The following is a 20,851-nucleotide window of genomic DNA, read 5'->3' on the forward strand; positions in this document are numbered from 1 at the left end:
CTGTGCAAAGCACTGTTCTAAGCCCTGGGGGGATACAAGGTGATCAGGTTGTCCCACTTGGGGCTCACAGTCTTAATCCCCATTTTACAGATGAGGGAACTGAGGCACGGAGAAGATAAGTGACTTGCCCAGAGTCACCCAGCTGACAAGCGGTGGAGTCAGAATTTGAACCCATGACCTCTGACTCCCAAGCTCGGGCTCTTTCCACTGAGCCACGCTGGGGGATTAAAAAATGTGAGCCCCACGTGGGACAATCTGATTACCCTCTCCCCCAGCGCTTAGAACAGTGCACTGCACATAGTAAGTGCTTAATAAATTCATTCAATAGTATTTATTGAGCGCTTACTATGTGCAGAGCACTGTACTAAGCGCTTGGAATGGGCAAATCGGTAACAGAGACAGTCCCTGCCCTTTGATGGGTGCACAGTCTAATTGGGGGAGATGGACAGACAAGAACAATAGCAATAAATACCAACATTATTATTATTACATATGAGTGGATGGATGAAAAGAGAGAGAGAGAAAGAAAGAAAGAAAGAAAGAAAGAAAGAAAGAAAGAAAGAAAGAAAGAAAGAAAGAAAGAAAGAAAGAAAGAAAGAAGAAAGAAAGAAAGAAAAGAAGAAAGGAAGGAAGGAGGAAAGGAAGGAAGAATGAAAGGAAGGAAGGAGGAAAGAAAGGAAGCAAGGAAGGAAGGAAGGAAGAAAAAGGAAGGAAGGAGGAAAGAAAGGAAGGAAGGAAGGAGGAAAGAAAGGAAGGAAGAAAGGAAGGAAGGAAGAAAGGAAGGAAGGAAAGAAGCAAAAGGGCGGCAGGGCGGGCTGCCATGGCTCCTCCCGCCACTGGGGGGCGTCGGGGGCGGGATCGGAGGTCGCGCAGGCGCATTGCCGCCGCCCCGCCGGCGCTGGGGCTCCGCAGCCCGCGGCCCCGCCCCCGGCCTCCGCCCGGCTCGGCCCGGCCCCGCCGCCCGCCGCCGCTTCCTCCTCCTCCTCCTCCTCCCCCCCCGGGCCTCTGCCGCCGCCGACAGAAGAGGCGGCCCGGTGAGTGAGCGCCGACTCCATCTCCGAGGGTCCGAGCTGCGGGGAGCGGCCAGGAGCGGCCAGCGGCCGGAGAGCGGCCTGCGGGCTCCTCCCCGCGCCCGCCGCCGGGGGGCGCCGTTGGGGGCCGAGGGGCGGCGGCGGCTCGGGGGGTTGGGCCCAGCTCTCGCGAGAGCCAGAGGGACGAGATTTGGGCCCACTGGGTGGGGGGGGGGGGCGGTCGGGGAAATACTGATAATAATCATGTTGGTATTTGTTAAGCGCATACTCGGTGCAGAACACTGTTCTAAGCGCTGGGGGAGAGACAGGGGCATCAGGTGGTCCCTTGTGAGGCTCACAGTCTTCATCCCCATTTGACAGATGAGAGAACTGAGGCCCAGAAAAGTGAATCATCATGTTGGTATTTGTGATGCCCCTACTAGGTGCAGAGCACTGTTCTAAGCGCTGGGGGAGAGACAGGGGCATCAGGTGGTCCCACGTGAGGCCCCAGTCTTCATCCCCATTTTACAGATAAGGGAACTGAGGCACAGGGAAGTGAATAATAATTTAATATTGAAGTGCTTTAAGTATTTAAGTGCTTACTATGTGCAGAGCACTGTTCTAAGCGCTGGGGGAGATCCAGGGTCATCAGGTTGTCCCACGTGAGGCTCCCAGTCGTCATCCCCATTTGACAGATGAGGTCACTGAGGCCCAGAAAAGTGAATCATCATGTTGGTATGTAAGTGCTTACTATGTGCAGAGCACTGTTCTAAGCGCTGGGAGAGATCCAGGGTCATCAGGTTGTCCCACGTGAGGCTCCCAGTCTTCATCCCCATTTTACTGATGAGGTCACTGAGGCCCAGAGAAGTGCAGTGACTTGCCCACAGTCACCCAGCTGCCAAGTGGCAGAGCCGGGATTCGAACCCAAGCCCGGGCTCTTTCCACTGAGCCACGCTGCCTCTCTAATTAGCAATGGTGGTCATTCTTCAGCGCTGACCATTCATTCAGTCAGCCGTATTTCTTGAGCGCTGACTGTGTGCAGAACCCTGGCCTAACCACTTGGAATGTAGAGTTCAGCCACAAAGAGAGACAAGCCCTGCCCCACCCCGAGCTCACAGTCTAAAAGACTGGTGCCAAGCACTGTTAATAATGTTGGTATTTGTTAAGCGCTTACTATGTATAGAGCACTGTTTTCAGCTCTTTAAGCACTGTTTTAACAAATGCTATCATTATTATTAAGCGCTGGGGGAAATCCAGGGTGATCAGGTTGAGGCTCACAGTCTTCACCCCCATTTGACAGATGAGGGAACTGAGGTGCAGAGAAGTGAAATGACTGGCCCACAGTCACACGGCTGACAAGTGGCAGAGAAGGGATTCGAACCCATGACCTCTGACTCCCAAGCCCAGGCTCTTGCCACTGAGCCACACTGCACTGGTCTCAGCGCTGGGGGAGAGGCAAGGTCATCAGGGTGTCCCATGTGGGGCTCCCAGTCTTCATCCCCATTTTACAGATGAGGGGACTGAGGTCCAGAGAAGGGAAGTGATTTGCCCCAAATCGCAGCAGACAAGAGGCGGAATCGGATTAGAACCCACCACCTCTGACTCCCGAGTGGCTCTTGCCACTAAGCCACGCTGCGTCTAAGGGGTAAAGGGGCAGGGGCCGCCCTCCCTCGACCCCACATTCTCCTCCAGTTATGGCCCCATCTTCCTTCCACTCTTCCTTACACTTCCCCCCTTTCAAAGCCCTACTGAGTCATGGGTTCGAATCCCAGCTCCGCCACTTGTTAGCTGTGTGACTGTGGGCAAGTCACTTCACTTCTCTGGGCCTAAATTCCCTCATCTGTAAAATGGGGATTAACTGTGAGCCTCACGTGGGACAACTTGATAACCCTGTATCTACCTCAGCGCTTAGAACAGTGCTCTGCGCATAGTAAGCGCTTAACAAATACCAGCATTATTATTATTATTACTGAGAGCTCACCTCCTCCAGGAGGCCTTCCCAGACTGAGCCCTCCCTATCCCTCTGCTCCTCCTCCCCTCCCCACTGCCCCAACTCCCTCCCTCTGCTCTATCCCCCTCCCTGCCTCACAGAACTGGTATATATATATATACCAGTTATATTATAGACTAATACATATATACATATGTATTAGTCTATAATAAGACTAATATACATATGTATATATAATAGACATATTTATTAGTCTATAATGAGAAGCGGCATGGCTCAGTGGAAAGAGCATAGGCTGGGGAGTCAGAGGTCATGGGTTCTAATCCTGGCTCTGCCTCTTGTCAGCTGTGAGATTTGGGGCAAGTCACCTAACTTCTCTGTGCCTCGGTTACCTCATCTGTGAAATGGGGATTGAGGCTGTGAGCCTGACTGACTGTCAGGAGAGGAGGAGCAGAGGAAAAGGGGGGCTCAGTCTGCGAAGGCCTCCTGGAGGAGGTGAGCTTTCAGTAGGGCTTTGAAGGGGGGAAGTGTGCTAGTTTGGCAGGTACTTTGCCAGATCCACCGGCTCCTATCCTAATCCTCCTCGATCTCTCAGCTGCTTTTGACACTGTCGACCATCCCCTTCTCCTCAACACCTTATCTCACCTTGGCTTCACGGACTCTGTCCTCTCCTGGTTCTCCTCTTATCTTTCTAGCCGTTCATTCTCGCTCTCCTTCGCAGGTTCCTCCTCCCCTCCCATCCCCTAACCGTAGGGATTCCTCAAGGGTCAGGTCTTGGACCCCTTCTGTTCTCCATCTATACTAGCTCCCACGGTTTCCAACTATCATCTCTACACAGGCGATACCCAAATCTACATCTCCTCCCCTGTTCTCTCTCCCTCCCTCCTGGCTCGCATCTACTCGTGCCTTCTGGACATCTCCACCCGGGATGTCCTCCTGCCACCTAAAACTCAACATGTCCAAGACTGAGCTCCTTTATCTTCCCTCCCAAACCCTGTCCTCTCCCTGACTTTCCTGTCCCTGCCGACGGCACTACCGTCCTTCCCGTCTCACAAGCCTGCGACCTTGGAGTCATCTTTGACTCCGCTCTCTCATTCACCCCACATATCCAATCTGTCACTAAAACCTGCCAGTGTCACCTTCACAACATCTCCAAGATCCACCCTTTCCTTTCCATCCAAACCTCTACCTTGTTAATATGATCACTCATCCTGTCCTGACTGGATTACTGCGGCAGCCTCCTTTCTGATCTCCCAACCTCCTGTCTCTCCCCACTTCAGTCTATACTTCACTCTGCTGCCCAGATCATCTTCCTACAGAAACGCTCTGAGCATGTCACTCCCCTCCTCAAAAACCTTCAGTGGTTGCATATCAACCTTCGCATGAAACAAAAACTCCTCTCTCGGCTTCAAAGCTCTCCATCACCTCGCCCCCTCCTACCTCACCTCCCTTCTCTCCTACAGTCCAGCCCGCACACTCCGCTCATCTGCCGCCGCTAACCTCCTCACTGTGCCTCCTTCTCACCTGTCATTCATTCAGTCGTATTTATTGGGTGCTTACTGTGTGCAGAGCACTGTACTAAGCGTTTGGAATGTACAATTCAGCAACAGATAGAAACAATCCCTCCTCAACACCGGGCTCACAGTCTAAAAAGGGGGAGGCAGCAAAACAAAACAAGTAGTCAGGACCCCTGGCCCACGTCCTACCTCTGGCCTGGAATGCCCTCCCTCCTCACATCCACTAAACTAGCTCTCTTCCCCCCTTCAAAGCCCTACTGAGAGCTCACCTCCTCCAGGAGGCCTTCCCAGACTGAGCCCCCCTTTTCACCTGCTCCTCCTCCCTCTCCATCGCCCCGACTCCCTCCATCTGCTCTACCCCCCTCCCTGCCCCACAGCGCTTGTGTATATATGTACATATTTATTCTATTGATATTTTATTACTATAGAATAATAGTACTGCAGTACTGCACACAGTAAGCGCTCAATAAATATGATTGAATGAATGAAAGGGAGGCTGGGGGTGGGGCTGCTGGAGAATGGTGGGGCCCTCTGAGGAGAGGCCAGATTTCAGGCAGTTCCCAGGCCCCCTGCGCTTTGTCTATGCATTTCAAACTCTGATCTTTGGACATTTGACATTCGCCCCAACCCCGCAGCATTTATGTACATAACTTTAAATTACATATTATAAATCACTTATCCCGGTTCCTCCACTTGTCTACTGTGGCGGAAGTCACTTCACTTCTCTGCCTCTCAGTTACCTCATCTATAAACTAGGGATTGAGACAGTGAGCCCCATGTGGGACAAGGGACTGTGTCCAACCCGATTGCCTTGTATCTACCCCAGTACTTAGAACAGTGCTTGGCATACAGTAAGTGCTTAACACATGCCATTATTATTATTATTTTTATTATATTACTGTCTGTCTCCCCCTCTAAACTGAAACTATAAACTCATTATGGGCAGGGAACGTGTCTGCTAATTCTAATATACTGTATTTTCCCAAGCATGTAGTGCAGTGCTTTGCACATAGTACGCTCTCAATAAATGTGATTGATCAACACGAGGAGACAGGAAACAGCAGGTGAGAGCCAGGAGCCCTGCTCTGGTGGAGTAACTAGTGATCGCTCTGCGCGCATCGTGCAGATTCCCTCTAAGTTGTAGGCACTGATGACCATAATGTACCCTCCCAAGGACTTAGTACAATATCAATAAATAGTATCAATAAATACCACTGATAGATCAATTAACCTTTCTTCAAACAGTTTTGTCAGGGACGAGGCTTCTCTAAAAGTTCCCTCTCCATCCTTTCTTCCACTGGGCCTATTCAGTTAGCTTCCGAGTTTGGATCCTAGGACATCGAACTGCTCTGTAGTACGTGGAACTTCGAAGGCAATAGAACTAGTAATGGAAGTCCTGAGGCAGTGATTCAGACGGGTGGGTAATGTGGTTGGAATGGTCTGCCATCCTGTGGCTTTTATTTTACCGTCAGATACCACCAATAATCGTCTCTTTTTTGCTGTGTCTGACCGTGGCCTTACAGCCAGTGCCAAACTTGAAAGCCCCTTCTTGAAGTAGAAATTAAGTGCAATGAAACCGTATTCATCTAATTTAATTCTTTGCTTTGTGAGTTCCCACGAGTTTAAAAAACCTGCTTCAACAGGGCTTAATCACCTTTTCTTTATTTAATCTCTCTATTATTTACAAAGCTATCTTAATTACTATAAGAAGGGTCATTAGCTCAGAAACTGAAAGTGCAAAACTGATTTTTAATCCTGAAGGGATTTGCTTACCTTTATTCTTCCTGCTTATATAATAATGTTGGTATTTGTTAAGTGCTTACTATGTGCAGAGCACTGTTCTAAGCGCTGGGGTAGATACAGGGTAAGCAGGTTGTCCCACGTGAGGGTCACGGTTAATCCCCACTTTACAGATGAGGGAACTGAGGCATAGAGAAGTGAAGTGACTTGCCCACAGTCACACAGCTGACAAGTGGCAGAGCCGGGATTTAAACCCATAATAATAATAATGTTGGTATTTGTTAAGCGCTTACTATGTGCAGAGCACTGTTCTAAGCGCTGGGGTAGACACAAGGGAATCAGGTTGTCCTGCGTGGGGCTCACAGTGTTAATCCCCATTTTACAGATGAGGTAACTGAGGCACAGAGAAGTTAAGTGACTTGCCCAAAGTCACACAGCTGACAAGTGGCAGAGGTGGGATTCGAACCCATGATCTCTGACTCCAAAGCCCGTGCTCTTTCCACTGAGCCACGCTGCTTCCTCTGACTTCCAAGCCCGGGCTCTTTCCACTGAGCCACTCTGCTTCTCAAAAATAAAATAAATAAATAAATAATTATGGTATTTAAGTGCTTAATAATAATAATAATTATGGTATTTGTTAAGCGCCTACTATATGCAGCGCACTGTTCTAAGCGCTGGGGTAGAGTCAGGGCTCATGAGTTCGAATCCCAGCTCTGCCACTTGTCGGCTGTGTGACTGTGGGCAAGTCACTTAACTTCTCTGTGCCTCAGTTCCCTCATCTGTAAAATGGGGATGAAAACTGTGAGCCCCACGTGGGACAACCTGATTCCCCTATGTCTACCCCAGCGCTTAGAACAGTGCTCGGCACATAGTAAGCGCTTAACAAATACCAACATTATTATTATTATACAAGATAATCAGATTGCCCCACGTGGGGCTCACATTTTTTAATCCCCACTTTTGCAGATGAGGTAACCGAGGCATAGAGAGGTTAAGTGACTTGTCCAAGGTCACACAGCAGACAAGTGGCAGAGCTGGGATTAGAACCCATGACCTCTGACTCCCAAGCCCATGCTCTTTCAATTAAGCCATGCTGCGTTATACTGCCTATTGCCAAAATTTTTGTTTGTCCAGTCATTTTGAGGTATTTTGATTCACATTAAGGAGAAAGGCCTTTTTCCCTCTACTTTTAGTTTATATTATGTTAGGAGGAAAGTCCTCTAGGAGGTGATGTGAATTCAAAAGGGTTTAAAAGATGGAGAGAACAAATGGTTTGACAGATGTGAGAGGAGAGGGACGGTGTGAGTAAGGAACTGGTTATAAGAAGAGACCAGAATCAATCAATCAGTAGTACTAATTGAGCACTTATTTGAGCCCAGAGCACTGTTCTAGGCACTTGGGAAACTTCAGCACGAGAATTAGCAGACACATCCCCTGCCTGTAATAAGCTTACGGTCTAGAGGACAGTCTGGAGAAGAAGACATAGTGAATAGGTTGGCATGAGAAGTGAAGCATGTGAGCCGAGGTGTAATAATAATAATAATGTTGGTATTTGTTAAGTGCTTACTATGTGCAGAGCACTGTTCTACGTGCTGGGGTAGATACAGGGGAATCAGGTTGTCCCACGTGAGGCTCACAGTTAATCCCCATTTTACAGATGAGGTAACTGAGGCCCAGAGAAGTGAAGTGACTTGCCCACAATCACACAGCTGACAAGTGGCAGAGCCGGGATTTGAACCCATGACCTCTGACTCCCAAGCCCGTGCTCTTTCCACTGAGCCACGCTGCTTGGGTAAGGAGTGAGAATAAGCAGGGAAAAGATTGCTGAAAGAGTGTCTTAAAGCCAACGGTCAGGAATTTCTGTTTGATGCTGAAAGGAATGGTTAGCCATGGAGGTTTTTGAGGAGTGGGGAGACATGAGCAAAATCGTGTTTGAAAACAGTGATCCGGGCATCAGAGTGAATTGTGGAGAGGAAATGTGTAGACTGTAGGGGATTAAGAAGAGATTAAAAAGCAGTGTGGCTTAGTGGAAAGAGCATGCGCTTGGGAGTCAGAAGTCTCCACCACTTCTCTGCTGTGTGACCTTGGGCAAATCATTTCACTTCTCTGTGCCTGTTAGCTCATCTGTAAAGTGGAGATTAAGACCGTGATCCCCAAGTGGAACAACCTGATTGCCTTGTATCTACCCCAGCGCTTAAAACAATGCTTGGCACATACTAAGCACTTAAATACCATTATTATTATTGTTATTAAGGGAAGTGTAAGTCTGGAATAGCTGGGCAATTAAGCATGGAAGTCAATTAAGTGAGAAGTAATGTTGTTGAGCAAAGAGGGCAGAATTATACCTGGTGAGATGAATTTCAGATGGCAGAGGTTGGCCAGGTATCTGGATTTCTGTGAGCAAGTGCTTTGTACCAAGAGCACTGAAGCAGAGAAAGCGCACCATGGAGGTGATCCGTTGATGGGGGTTGGTGTGCGAGACTGATGGAGGGATAGGAGTCCGAGGAAGGAGATGATGGTGCGGAATTGTGCATCGAGAGCTAGGTTGGGTAGGGAGTTCACATGTGGCACGATAGCCTGGGATTAGTGGAGGAGGGTCAAAAGATCCAAGTTCTCTGTGAGGGGAAAGAACAGTTTAGCATGAAGGAGGTGTTCAGTGAGTGGAATGTGAGTTGATGAAAGAGAGTGCTGTATAGTGAATTGTAGTCTGCCAAGTGCTTAGAACAGTGCTCTGTACATAGTAAGTGTTCAGTAATTACCACTGATTGATTAATTGGACAGCCTGTGTCCAAAGTTGGTAAGTGGGTGAGGTGCGGCGGAGGAATAGGTTGATAGAATTGAGGAGAGACAAAGTGGGCAGCTGGGAGATCATCAGGAATGTTCCTCCTGATCAATAAAGGGAGGAAGGAGAGAGTGAAGGTGAGAAAAACATCCACATCTCTTGAAAAATTGGATATAGGCCAGGGGGCAAGTAGATGATGGCAACTGGTAATTGAAGTGGGTGGTAGAGGAGGATGATATGGGCTTCCAAGGAAGAAAAAAGGAGGATGGTACAAACCAAACGTTGGGAGGCAAGAAACCGAGTGACTTGTACTCCTTTTCCCATTGGGTTCAGAGTGGGAGGAGGTGAGGCGTCCTTGGGGGAGTGGCAGGGAAGCATTGTCCTTCCTCTAGTCTGTAAACTCCTTGTGGTTGGGGATCATGTTTACCTACTCTGTCGGCTTGTACTCTCCCCAGCACTTAATACAGTGCTCTGCACACGGCAAGTGCTTGATAAATGCCATCGATTGAAGGGGAGAGCCAGTATTTTCTGGAACTCTGAGAGTTGAAGGCTATTAGATTCCCCTTTTGTACCTCCTTTTTCTTATTATGCTGTTTCATATTAGATTCCACTTTTGTACTACCTGTTTCGTATTATGCTTCATCACTATGTCAATTGACCAGTTTTTTTGAGCACCTTCAGCATGCAGAGCACTGTACTAAGCGCTTGGAAGAGTACAATATGACAGTATAACAGACAATGTAACATTCCCTGCTACAGTAAATTTACAGTCTAGAGCGGGAGACTTTCCGTCATTATCGTGCCACATCTTCTTGTCAAGCATAGCTGGAAGTTCACTTATTTGAAGTTGATCAGGGTTCCTTTGAGCACTCACCAGTGGAATTGGGGAATTTGTCTTACACCTGCTGCTTCTTAGGACCTGAGCTCACAGTTCCTACACATTACATACAGTGTGCTTACAAGAAGCCAGCTGTAATGTAGGTTTCTACAGATTGCATTTTTTTCTTGAATTTCTCCCAGTAACACTTTTCTTGTTTGCCTTTTTATTTCCAGCTACTTGCCAGAAGATGAAAGTAAGTCTGTCAGCAATAGACACGTCTGAGACTCATTTCAGGCCATTGGTAGTTTTAGAGCTAGCCAAAAATGCCAAGGCAGAAACCAAAGAATGGCTGAAACAAAAAATTGTCGACAAAAAGAAAAATGGAGGTGAGCAAAATGGGTATGACTCAGACTAAACTTTATTACATTTCCCAGAAGTTAACTTGGCAAATTTTTAATGGCATTTGTTAATAATAATAATAATAACGGTATTTGTTAAGCAGTTACTATCTGCCAAGCACTGTTCTAAACACTGGGGTCGATACAAGGTATTCAGGTTGTCCCATGTGGGGCTCCCAGTCATAATCCCCACTTTACAGATGAGGTACCTGAGGAGACACAGAGAAGTTTTGTAACTTGCTCAAAGTCACTCAGCCGGTAAGTGGTGGAGCAGGGATTAGACCCGCGACCTCTGACTCCCAAGCCCGTGCCCTTTCCACTAAGACTCGCTGCTTACTATGTTACTCTGTGCCAGACACTGAACTAAGTGCTGGGGTAGATACAAGCTAATCAGGTTGGACACAGTCCATGTCCCACATGGGCCTCACAGTCTTAATCCCCATTTTACAGATGAGATAACTGAGGTACAGAGAAGTTGTGACTTGCCCAAGGTCACACAGCAAATGGCAGAGCTGGGATTAGAACCCAGGTTCTCTGACTCCCAGCTCCATGCTCTTTCCCCTAGGCCAATTAGGTGCAAAGAAAGAAAACATTAAAAATGACCAAAGAAGCTGATTGAGCTGTTAAAAATAATTTTCCATACTCATTCATTCAGTCATATTTATTGAGCTCTTACTATGTGCAGAACACTGGACTAAGTGCTTGGAATGTACAGTTTGGCAACAGATAGAGACAATCCCTGCCCAATAACTGGCTCACAGTCTAAATGGGGAAACTTACGTGTCGTAAATCTGGGTATAGGCCTAGGTAGATTTTTGTTCTGTCTTCAAATTTAATGCTTTTGAAAGCCTCCTAACTGCTGCCTGGGGACATGGCTAATCAGGTAAACAAGTTAATCAGGTATCCAAGAATGGATTGAAAATTGCACTCTCTTTGTTCCAAGAAAGCAATCCTATAAATTCTCAGATGGGGACTGCTCTGAAGTAACAACCATGGGAATTCAGAGTCTTTCTCCTTCAGGCCTCCCAAAGGAGCAGACTGATGGTGAGCAGTTCTATATGCCACTCTGTATCCCTATACCTTAGCTGTCACTTAATCTGCTATCAGGTTATCAGGCCTCTTCAGATTTGTCTCTGATAGATATGGGCAAACATGGGAACAGGGCAGCTATTTTCTATGGGGTAGCTTTTCTGCCTTGAGGCATTTTCTCCACTTTTCAAAAATATTGTTTATCCAGATTGGTGAGAGAAATTGTTCTTCAGATATGGGCACCAAGTGGTGAAGGATCGTCACCCTCTATCTCTCTTAGTTGTGGCCCAGCTGGCTCTGGAACCTGGCCATGCTTAATTGGAGTCCTAGGTCAGTTGGCTATTTGTCTCTTTTTCATCCTGTCTGTTCCCAGTCCAGGACTGTTATGGCACCGGGCATCTCTTTATTTCCAGTATTTTTATTTTTTAAGTCCCTACATTTCTCTGCCTTGGCTCATACCACTGAATCCTGCAGCTCAGGAAGAGTGCCTGTGTTTGCAGGGAGGGGAACACAGTGATTCCGGGGCAAAGGAGCGGTCGGGATCCTGGAAACACATTCTGTAGCTCCATAGTTTGAATTTCTGCACAAAAGAACCCTTTTGTGTTCTTCCTTTAGACTGTAAGTTTGTTGTGGGCAGGAATTTCTCTTCCAACTCTGTTGTATTGTACTCTTCCAAGGACTTAGTTCAGCTCTGCACACAGTAAGCACTCAACGAATACCTCTTATTACAACACCCTGTTGTCACGTTACTAGAGTTGTGTAACATGCGTAAAAAGACGGATTGAGAAGCAGCGTGGCCTAGCGGATGGAGCACAGGCCTGGGAGTCAGAAGGACCTGGGTTCTAATCCCAGATCTGCCACTTATCTGTTGTGTGACCTTGTGCAAGGCAGTTCACTTCTCTGTGCCTAAGTTCCCTCATCTGTAAATAGATTGTGAGCCCTATGTGGGACAGGGACTGTGTTCAACCCGATTAGCTTGTGCCTACCCTAGTGCTTAGAGTGCCTGACACAAGAAAGTACTTAAAAAATACCACAGCTGTTATTAAGAGGCAAAGGAGCCTCTTAAATTCTTCAGTATAGTCAGTGGCCATCCTGTTACTTGCCCACTTTGGAGCGTCTTCAGAAAATTCCCTTTACTCTTTAGTGGGAAAGAAAAAATTCAATACCCAAATTAATGGGTAAAGACTGGCGCATAGTAACGGGGAATCTTGTTCTGCTAGGTGTGGTCTAATACAATAATTAAGCATTAGGAGTACGAGTCTTAGAAAGCTCTTTCAAGCTGGTACTAGGTAAAGAAGAAAGATGTTTTAAGTTTTGTGAGAAAGGTGAGTATTTTAATCAACTTCTGTTAGTATAGGTTTTTGCGTTGTGAAAATCGGCTGACTGTTGTTCAGAGCCACTTGGTATTCGGGCCATTACATAAATAATAATAATGTTGGTATTTGTTAAGTGCTTACTATGTGCAGAGCACTGTTCTAAGCGCTGGGATAGATACAGGGTAATTAGGTTGTCTCATGTGAGGTTCACAGTCTTCATCCCCATTTTACAGATGAGGGAACTGAGGCACAGAGAAGTTAAGTGACTTGCCCACAGTCACACAGCTGACAAGGGGCAGAGTCAGGATTTGAACCCATGACCTCTGACTCCCAAGCCTGTGCTCTTTCCACTGAGCCACGCTGCTTCTCTACATTATACCGGAATACAGTTGCACATTTTCCTTAAAAAGTAACTGCAGCAATTATCCAAGTTAGTTCAGTTTTCCTGGGATTTCCTAGAGAGCTTTGCCAGCTCAATGAGAAAGCAAAGACAGGGCCAGTGGAAGGCCAGGAGAATGGAAAATCAGATCAGATATTTCCAGATTTCTTCCTTTCTGGTGCTTGGTTTTCACTTTGTTGTTTTTTTCATGGTATTTGTTAAGCCCTATGTGCCCAGTGTTGGGATAGACACAAGTTAATCAGATTGGACACAGTCCCTGTCCCACATAGGGCTCACAGTCTTAATCCCCATTTTACAGAGGAGGTAGCTGATGCCCAGAGAAGTGAAGTGACTTGCGACTTCCATGCCTGTTCTCTATCCACTAGGTCATGCCGTTTGTAAGCTCATGATTGTTTTTTTTTTTAATGGTATTTTTTAAGTGCTTACTATGCTCCAGGCACTGTACTAGGTGCTAGGGTAGATACAAGTTTATCAGGTTGGACATAGTCCCTGTGCTACATGGAACTCACAGTCCCCAGTTTGCAGATGAGGTAACTGAGGCACAGAACTGTTAAGTGGCGTGCCCAAGGTCACACAGCAGACAAGTGGAGGAGTTGGCTTTAGAACCCAGGTTCTTTAGACTTCCAGGCCCGTGCTCTGTCCACCAGGCCACATTGCTTCTCATATATGTTCTGCATATGGGTCTTCTTTGCCCCTGTGCATAGATGTATGGTAACCCCTTCTCCCCACCAGCTTCCCGCCACACACACAAACTGTGTGTATCAATGAGGAATTGAGACATAAGAAACGTGGCATTCACCCTTCTGAAGTGCCTCTTCCTGCATTCTCAAGAGAATGTTTAAGTAACACAAATGAGAGCATTTTAAGGCTTTAAATTGAAAGGTCTTGCACAAATCCAAGAATTGGTATTGTTGTTCATTTTTCTCCATTTAATCTGGTTTTTATTGATCCATATTATTTGTTTGTGCGTTTTTATATAACAACAAAAGTCTTCTGGCTGTGAGACCAGTATCTGGGGCTACCTTTCTCTGAACGAGACTAGGGTATAGTGACCTTTCAGTTTTTTAAGACAAAGAAAATCCCAATAGCTTGGATGATAATTGGGATTCAGCATACCATAGCTAGTCTCGGCATTTATTTCAGCTTGTCTACCAGACACCCACACATATTTATATTTTCTGTGTATATTTTTCACATAATATTTAAATTATACTTGGGAATAGTAAATAGAATGGGTCAAATAAATGGTATTGTTGGAGCAGTGTAAGATAAGACTCTTTTAGGGTGAACTGGTTGGTTGTCTGGAGGTCACCAATTTTAAGGGACTGTGCTTTAGGGGTGTTCCCCACATGAGTTAAGGATAAATTTAATGGTACCGCTACTCAATACCAGTGCATTTAGGCATATTTTTTCATTTTTGTTAAAATCCATATTTTTCAGACAGAGCTGCTTTAGGTTTAGCCTAACTTCTCCTTAAATATTTGCTGATATTTGAGGCTAAAATAGTGTAATGGAAGAATAGTACTATCTCTAAGGATATAAAAATCAACAGAGAATGGGTGGAGGAGAGATCATTCACAGGATTTAAATGACTATCAATATATGTACAGCTTTAAAAAACTTTTTTCTTCCTTTTTTGTTTCCTTTGAAGGTGCCCAGTTGTCGATTAGACCGTTGTTAAATGAAAATGGGGAGCAAACAGATGAAAATCAGAATTTCTATCTTGTTGGTGCATCCAGGTTAAGACTGTTGCTGGGGGCTGAATCAGTGGGACTGGTGAAAGAGTGCAATGATAACTCCATGAGAGCTTTTACATATGGAAACAGACAGAACTTTAAAGACTTCGATGGTAAATCCTTCTTGTCATTTTATTTGCTCTCTGAATTACCAAAATGGAACAGTGTTGACAGATCTGTAAATTAGTGGGGAACAGGTAGAGTTTTTAATTTCCTTTTCTTAGAATAATGAAACTTAGCTACAGTGTATTACATAAAATAAAGAATACATATGGACTAAGAGTTTTGAGTGTAAGCAGTGACAGTTTTTAAATGTCCACCATTTTTTGAAGATGCTAAAGACAACATTATGAATTCTTATGCCTCATTTTAAAATGATGCCCTCCCACTTGCAATTGGGTGACTGAATTTAGGTCATCTGGAGATTGGGTGTGGCCTGAAATTTGTGGGGTATCTGGACTGTTCTGGGATCATTTCTGATCTGATAAAGGAGCAGAAATGATTTAAGGACATCTAAGACCATAAAGGCATCTGTGACCTAGGAATAAACTCCCCCCGCACCAAGAAGTCCTCTAGATCAGGGATGATCTGGGGTCAATTGGATCCTTTATCCCAAGGCTAGAATCAAGCGATCTTTTAGGGGTTGAGGTATGAGGTGATGTTAACTGGGACTTTGTAAGGTTGGTTTTGTCAATCCCTTTTCAAAATCTGGAGCCTCAGTCCCCTAGGTCCTAAATTACACACTGGGGATAAAGTATAACACCTTTGGAAACTTCAATAATTCAGGTTTTGTGAATTATATTCCCTAAATAATTGCTTCAGGGCATGAAATAGTGCTGAAAAGTTAATGCTGCTTCCAAGGTGCCTGGCCAAATCCTAGTCAGTAGCCTAGGCACTGAAAGAGTCAGGCTTACTGTTTTAATATCACTTCACTGGTTAAATGCGTAAAGCTAAGAATAACATGAGTTGCAGATTTGTGAAGAAGGAGCAGCTCTAGGGAGGCTCCTCTCTTTTTCCATGTTGTAGGAGATGTCCTGGGGACTGCAAGAAATGACCTCTCTCTGGTGGTATTGACCGCAATTTTCACTATGCAATTGGGTACAGAGTTTTTAGGGAATTAGTAGAGAATGTTTATCTGACAACAGGAGTTTGTTTAGTACGGCCTGCTGCTGTGGTGCCAGGGGAAATGGTTTGTGCACGTGACTATGACGTGTGAGTTTTTCTTAATGTGTGCAAGAACATAATCCTTGTTGTGGGCAGGGAATGTATCTGTTATACTGCTGTGGTGTACTCTCTCAAGTGCTTAGTACAGTCCCTTGCACACAGTAAGTGCCCAATAAATATGATTGATAATACTTATTTACAGGAGAACTGGATGTACGTATCTAGATGACCATGGTATAGCAGTAATTTCTAGTAAGTTAGCGAGAAGAGAGACAAAAGTGAAGTGATTTATGAATAACTGTTAATGTCTGCATTTTTGTTGGTGCCCTGCAACATGATTATAAAATTAATTGCTTTTCTAGGTTCTAATTGAGGCCCATTTTTGCCATTGAGAATGGGTGACAGAAATTTTGTATAGCAAGAGTATCTGGAGACCAAGAAATGGTCTCTGTTTCTCTTGCCCCAGTACCAGTCATAACACTACTGACTTTTTCTTTTGAACTATGTATAGTCAAAAAATGCATAAAATATTTTCTTTCTGGTTTTAGACAACAATGATGATTTTCTTACAATGGCAGAATGTCAGTTCATCATCAAGCATGAGCTTGAAAATCTTCGAGCCAGAGATGAACAAATGATTCCTGGTTACCCTCAGGCAAAGCTGTATCCTGGAAAATCAATAAGTAAGTGTTCAAAGTTATTTTGAGGCGGTATTATCAATGCATTTATTTAACATCAGTGTTCAAACAAAATATATCTAGCATATATATTCAATGATTGTGAATTTAATTTTTTTCTTCCTGCCAAAGAACTTTAAACTAACAGGGAGAACCATCCATAATTTTATTACATCTCCTTTTCACTTTTTTTCTCTAGACTCTAAGCTCCTTGTGAGTAGAGAATGCGTCCACCAACTCTGTTATACTGTATTCTCCCCAGTGTTTAGTACAGTGCTCCGCGCACAGGAAGCGCTCAATAAATAAAATTGGTTGATTTTTTTTTCAGGCCCATAATTCTGTAGTTTTAAGCATTCTCTTTTTAAAAATACGCACCCCAAGTTAAACAGTGTGTACAAGATACAGAAAAATATGGAGTGTACATTTTAGCAGAGGCACCATTGATATTGAATAATGTAGAGGACTGTTCTGGGACGTGACTGAAAATTCAGTGTTGAAGCAGCAGAGATAATTATGGCTCGATGGAATTCTGTTGGTCACCAAGTAGACTGGACCAAGGTGGTTGTCCCTCGTGAGAGAAAGGTAAACATTCAGGCTGTTCCCCATCCAGTCATTTGGTGTTACAGAAAATATTAGCTCCTTTCTTTGGGGTTGGCAGGGGAGTTTTCAGGACTCCCTGAAGTTTTTGTGGCTTCTCGAAAATTAATGCTGCAGAAATGATCTATGTGCCCGGGCCTGGGAGTCAGGGAACATGGGATCTAATAATGACTCTGCCACTTGCCTACTGATGACCTTGGGAAAGTCGCTTAAGTTCTCTGTCCTCCATTTTCCTCATCTACAGAATGGGTATTAAATGCCTGTTCTCCCTCCCCTTTAGAATGTGAGTACCATTCAGGATTGGAACTGTATTTGGTATTGTATTTACCCTAGTGCTTAGCCTATAGTAAGCACTTAACAAGTACCACAGTTATTATTAGAGGTGAAGGGGAACAGTGATACAACTCCTAAAGTGAGAAAATCCTCGGCTACCAGAGACCCCAAAGGGAACCGTTATTATTTTGGAGCCATAATAATCAATGATCATTTCAATAATCTTGAAATGTTAGAGTTTTTTTTAGTGAATTCTTTAGAGATGGACATTTTTGGAGTTTAAAGATTAGAGCTGTGACTCCTGAGTGGGCATATAGTGAATTTCATTAACTTGATTTGATTTGCGCACATTCTTGTTGCCACATAAAAGACTAAGCTCTTGGTGGACAGTGATTGTGTGTCTTGCTTATGCGGTATTTCCCCAAATATAGTGCTTTGCTCTTGAGTGCTCAGCAAATGGCAGTGATGATGAAAAGATTAGAAGCATCTTTATATGCCTTCAGATAAAAATCAAACAGGAGTTTTATAAGATTCAAATCCTTCTTAGTAGTAAGTTATAGGAAAAAGAAGACCAGCTTTTTTGAAAGTATTTTTATTGAAATGACCTGAATCAGTCAGTCATGTTTGTTGAGTGCTTACAGTGTATAGAGCACTGTACTGAGCACTTGGGAGAGTACAGTATGACATTATAATGGCACATTCCCTGCCTGCAGCAGAATGCGGTTAATCATGCAAGAACTAAGTCCCTAGAGAAAATGGAAATAGAATAAGAGCAGGGCTTCTAGTCTCAGATATGCCGTTCCCTAATGATGAAACCCAGAATAAATAACATGGGCTTTGTGTGTTTTTCCATCTTTAAAATGGGAAAAATGCTATACTGTTTTCTCATTTCCCGTGGGGAATGTTCCAGGTAATGCCTGCCGAGTCTGGAGGGGAGCCAGCAGTGCTGTTCCAATTAATCAATCAATCAGAGGTATTTACTGAGTGCTTAGTGTGTGCAGAACACTGTGCTAAGTGCTTGGGAGAGTACAACACAGTTGGGTAGACATGTTTCCTGTCCACAAGAAGCCCTGGGAACCTGCAGGCTCTTTGATTAGTGCAAAAACTTTCCTTGGGGTTTCATGGTTTGCTCTGACCTTTCTTCTTGCTTTAAGCTCCCGTGGAACAATATCCAAATATTCCCTTATCCCTGTAAGTTTTGCCTCGAAGGCCCAACGTATGCAGGTGACTCTTATAGAGCAGGAACACTTCCTCTGAAATGGTTGTTGTGTTGCATCGGGTTGAAGTCGGCTGATGATGAGACGTTGAAGCTGCTCAGAACAGATAACATAAGCTGCTCTAGAGAGCAAAGCGGTGTCGGAGTAGCAGTAACTTGCGAGTAGTTTCCTTTAGCAATTGATGTGCCTTCCTTATATGTAGTATATTCACTTCTTCCAGTCCTTCAGGTTGCCCCTGCTCTAGCCGTAGACTTTGGTTTGCAATTTGCCAGTACTAAATGTGTGCAGTTTTGGAGCCGCTCTCTTTTGATGACTTACCCAGTGCTGAAGCTGAAAAAGATTTACATCCAATTTAACATTAGTCGATCGCTGGGCTGGGTGGTACTCTTCAGTAGTGAAGGGAATGCTGCTGGCAGCAGGAAGACTGCCAATAGGCCTTGCATGAAATAAATGAATGCCCTGCCTTGTACTAAATCACGATGACAATAACACTGTTTTCCAAGAAACTGGGGGGTGGTGATAGGGTTCAGTTTAAACCAGCATTTCTTTTCACATTACTTACAATCACAGACTGCCCTCTAACTGTTTACAAAGCTACAGTCTTTGACTCTGCTTCTTTGCATTTTGTGCAGCACAGTGTTTTTATTGAAAGGAACCACCCCATTGCTTATTGTTGTACACCAAATGTATGTGTCTGCTACGAGCAGAAAATGAGAACGTAATACATCTCCTCAGTCTAATGGTCCATTCAGCTCAGAATTTTAATTCCAATAGGCACTTGGAGGAACAATGTGAAGTTCCTTAACACTCATTCTGATTTTTAAAAAAATGTGATATTTGTTAAGCACTGACTGTGTGACAAGCACTGTTCTAAGCTCTGGGGTAGATGTACATTAATCAGGCTGGATTCAGTCCCTGTCCTACCTGGGGCTCACGGTCAAATAAGAGGGAAAACGGGCGTCGAATCCCCATTTTGCTGTTGAGGAAATTGAGGCACAGAGAAGTTAAGTAACCTAGCCAAGGTCACACAACGGGCAATTGGTAGAGCGAGGATTAACCACTAGGCCATGCTGCTTCCCATTGTGAGGAAAATACTTTATCCTATATAATGTCTTTTGGTTGTCCATAAATTATCCTGCTGTCCTTAAATTTATCCAAACTGTTTCAGAACCTATTTATATTTTTCTGTATGCCCCATTTCCCATGGCAACAGATTCCAGATGCGCACCACCCACTGGTGAAGAGCCCACTCTTTTTTTGTTTTGAACCTTCCACCTTTAAAAATGCCCCAATGTTTGAATTTTTGATTTAGCATATTTTTATATGTGCCCAACTTGCAAGGACTCCTCTGACTTGAGCTCACTGCTAGATCAGCAACGGTTCTGTCCTGAAGAATATTTTACAGCATACTTTTCTACATTGACTGAGGCCTAGGAGCCAATGCCATTTTTTCCCCAAGAGCTGTTTTTCATTAGGAAGTCTGCTGTTGCTTCCTTATTTGGATGGCTTGTGTTCAACCTGTGCTGTTCCTTTTCCAGACAGCTAGTTTTCTCATGTTCTTTTAGTGTTGAGATTTTTTGAATGTTGAGAAGCAGCGCGGCTCAGTGGAAAGAGCACGGGCTTTGGAGTCAGAGATCATGGGTTCGAATCCCAGCTCTGCCACTTGTCAGTTGTGTGATTTTGGGCAAGTCACTTAACTTCTCTGTGCCTCAGTTACCTCATCTGTAAAATGGGGATTAAGACTGTGAGCCCCACATGGGACAACCTGATTCCCTTGTGTCTACCCCAGCGCTTAGAACAGTGCTCTGCACATAGTAAGTGCTTAACAAATACCAACATTATTATTATTATTCCCATGGTGGGGTGTTTTTTTCCTTCATGCAAGGTAATAATAACAATAATAATGGCATTTGTTAAGCGCTGGGGTAGTTACAAGCAAATCGTGTTGGACACAGTCCCTGCCCCACGTGGGGCTCAGAGTCTCAATCCCCACCCCACAGATGAGGCCTCTGAGACACAGAGAAGCAAAGTGACTTGCCCAAGGTCACACAGCAGACAAGTGGCAGAGCCAGGATTAGAACCCATGACCTCACATTGTTTCAGTGCATCTTCTCGGTGTCAAATTCTTGAGTTGGAAGCACTGTCCTGAACCCCATATTCAGACTCTTTTCTAACAGTATTTAAGGTATAAAAAAAAATTAAGGTGGCCAGAGAACAATATTTG

At 44.7% G+C, this 20,851-nt stretch overlaps 1 protein-coding gene across 1 annotated transcript in view; it reads left to right on the forward strand.

The window, feature by feature from the left end:
- Nucleotides 1–949: 949 nt before the first annotated feature.
- The window catches only part of ANO10 (anoctamin 10), a 226,949-nt gene continuing 207,047 nt past the window's right edge, over nt 950–20,851 (forward strand). Inside the window, exons 1-4 of the mRNA XM_029070173.1 lie at nt 950–1,034; nt 10,054–10,206; nt 14,615–14,812; nt 16,412–16,546. Coding sequence (XP_028926006.1) covers nt 10,068–10,206; nt 14,615–14,812; nt 16,412–16,546 — 472 coding nt within the window. The 5' untranslated portion in view covers nt 950–1,034; nt 10,054–10,067. The remainder of the gene's footprint in view (nt 1,035–10,053; nt 10,207–14,614; nt 14,813–16,411; nt 16,547–20,851) is intronic.

The sequence above is a fragment of the Ornithorhynchus anatinus genome, chromosome 8, assembly GCF_004115215.2.
Source record: "Ornithorhynchus anatinus isolate Pmale09 chromosome 8, mOrnAna1.pri.v4, whole genome shotgun sequence".
NCBI classification, from domain to species: Eukaryota; Metazoa; Chordata; class Mammalia; order Monotremata; family Ornithorhynchidae; genus Ornithorhynchus; species Ornithorhynchus anatinus.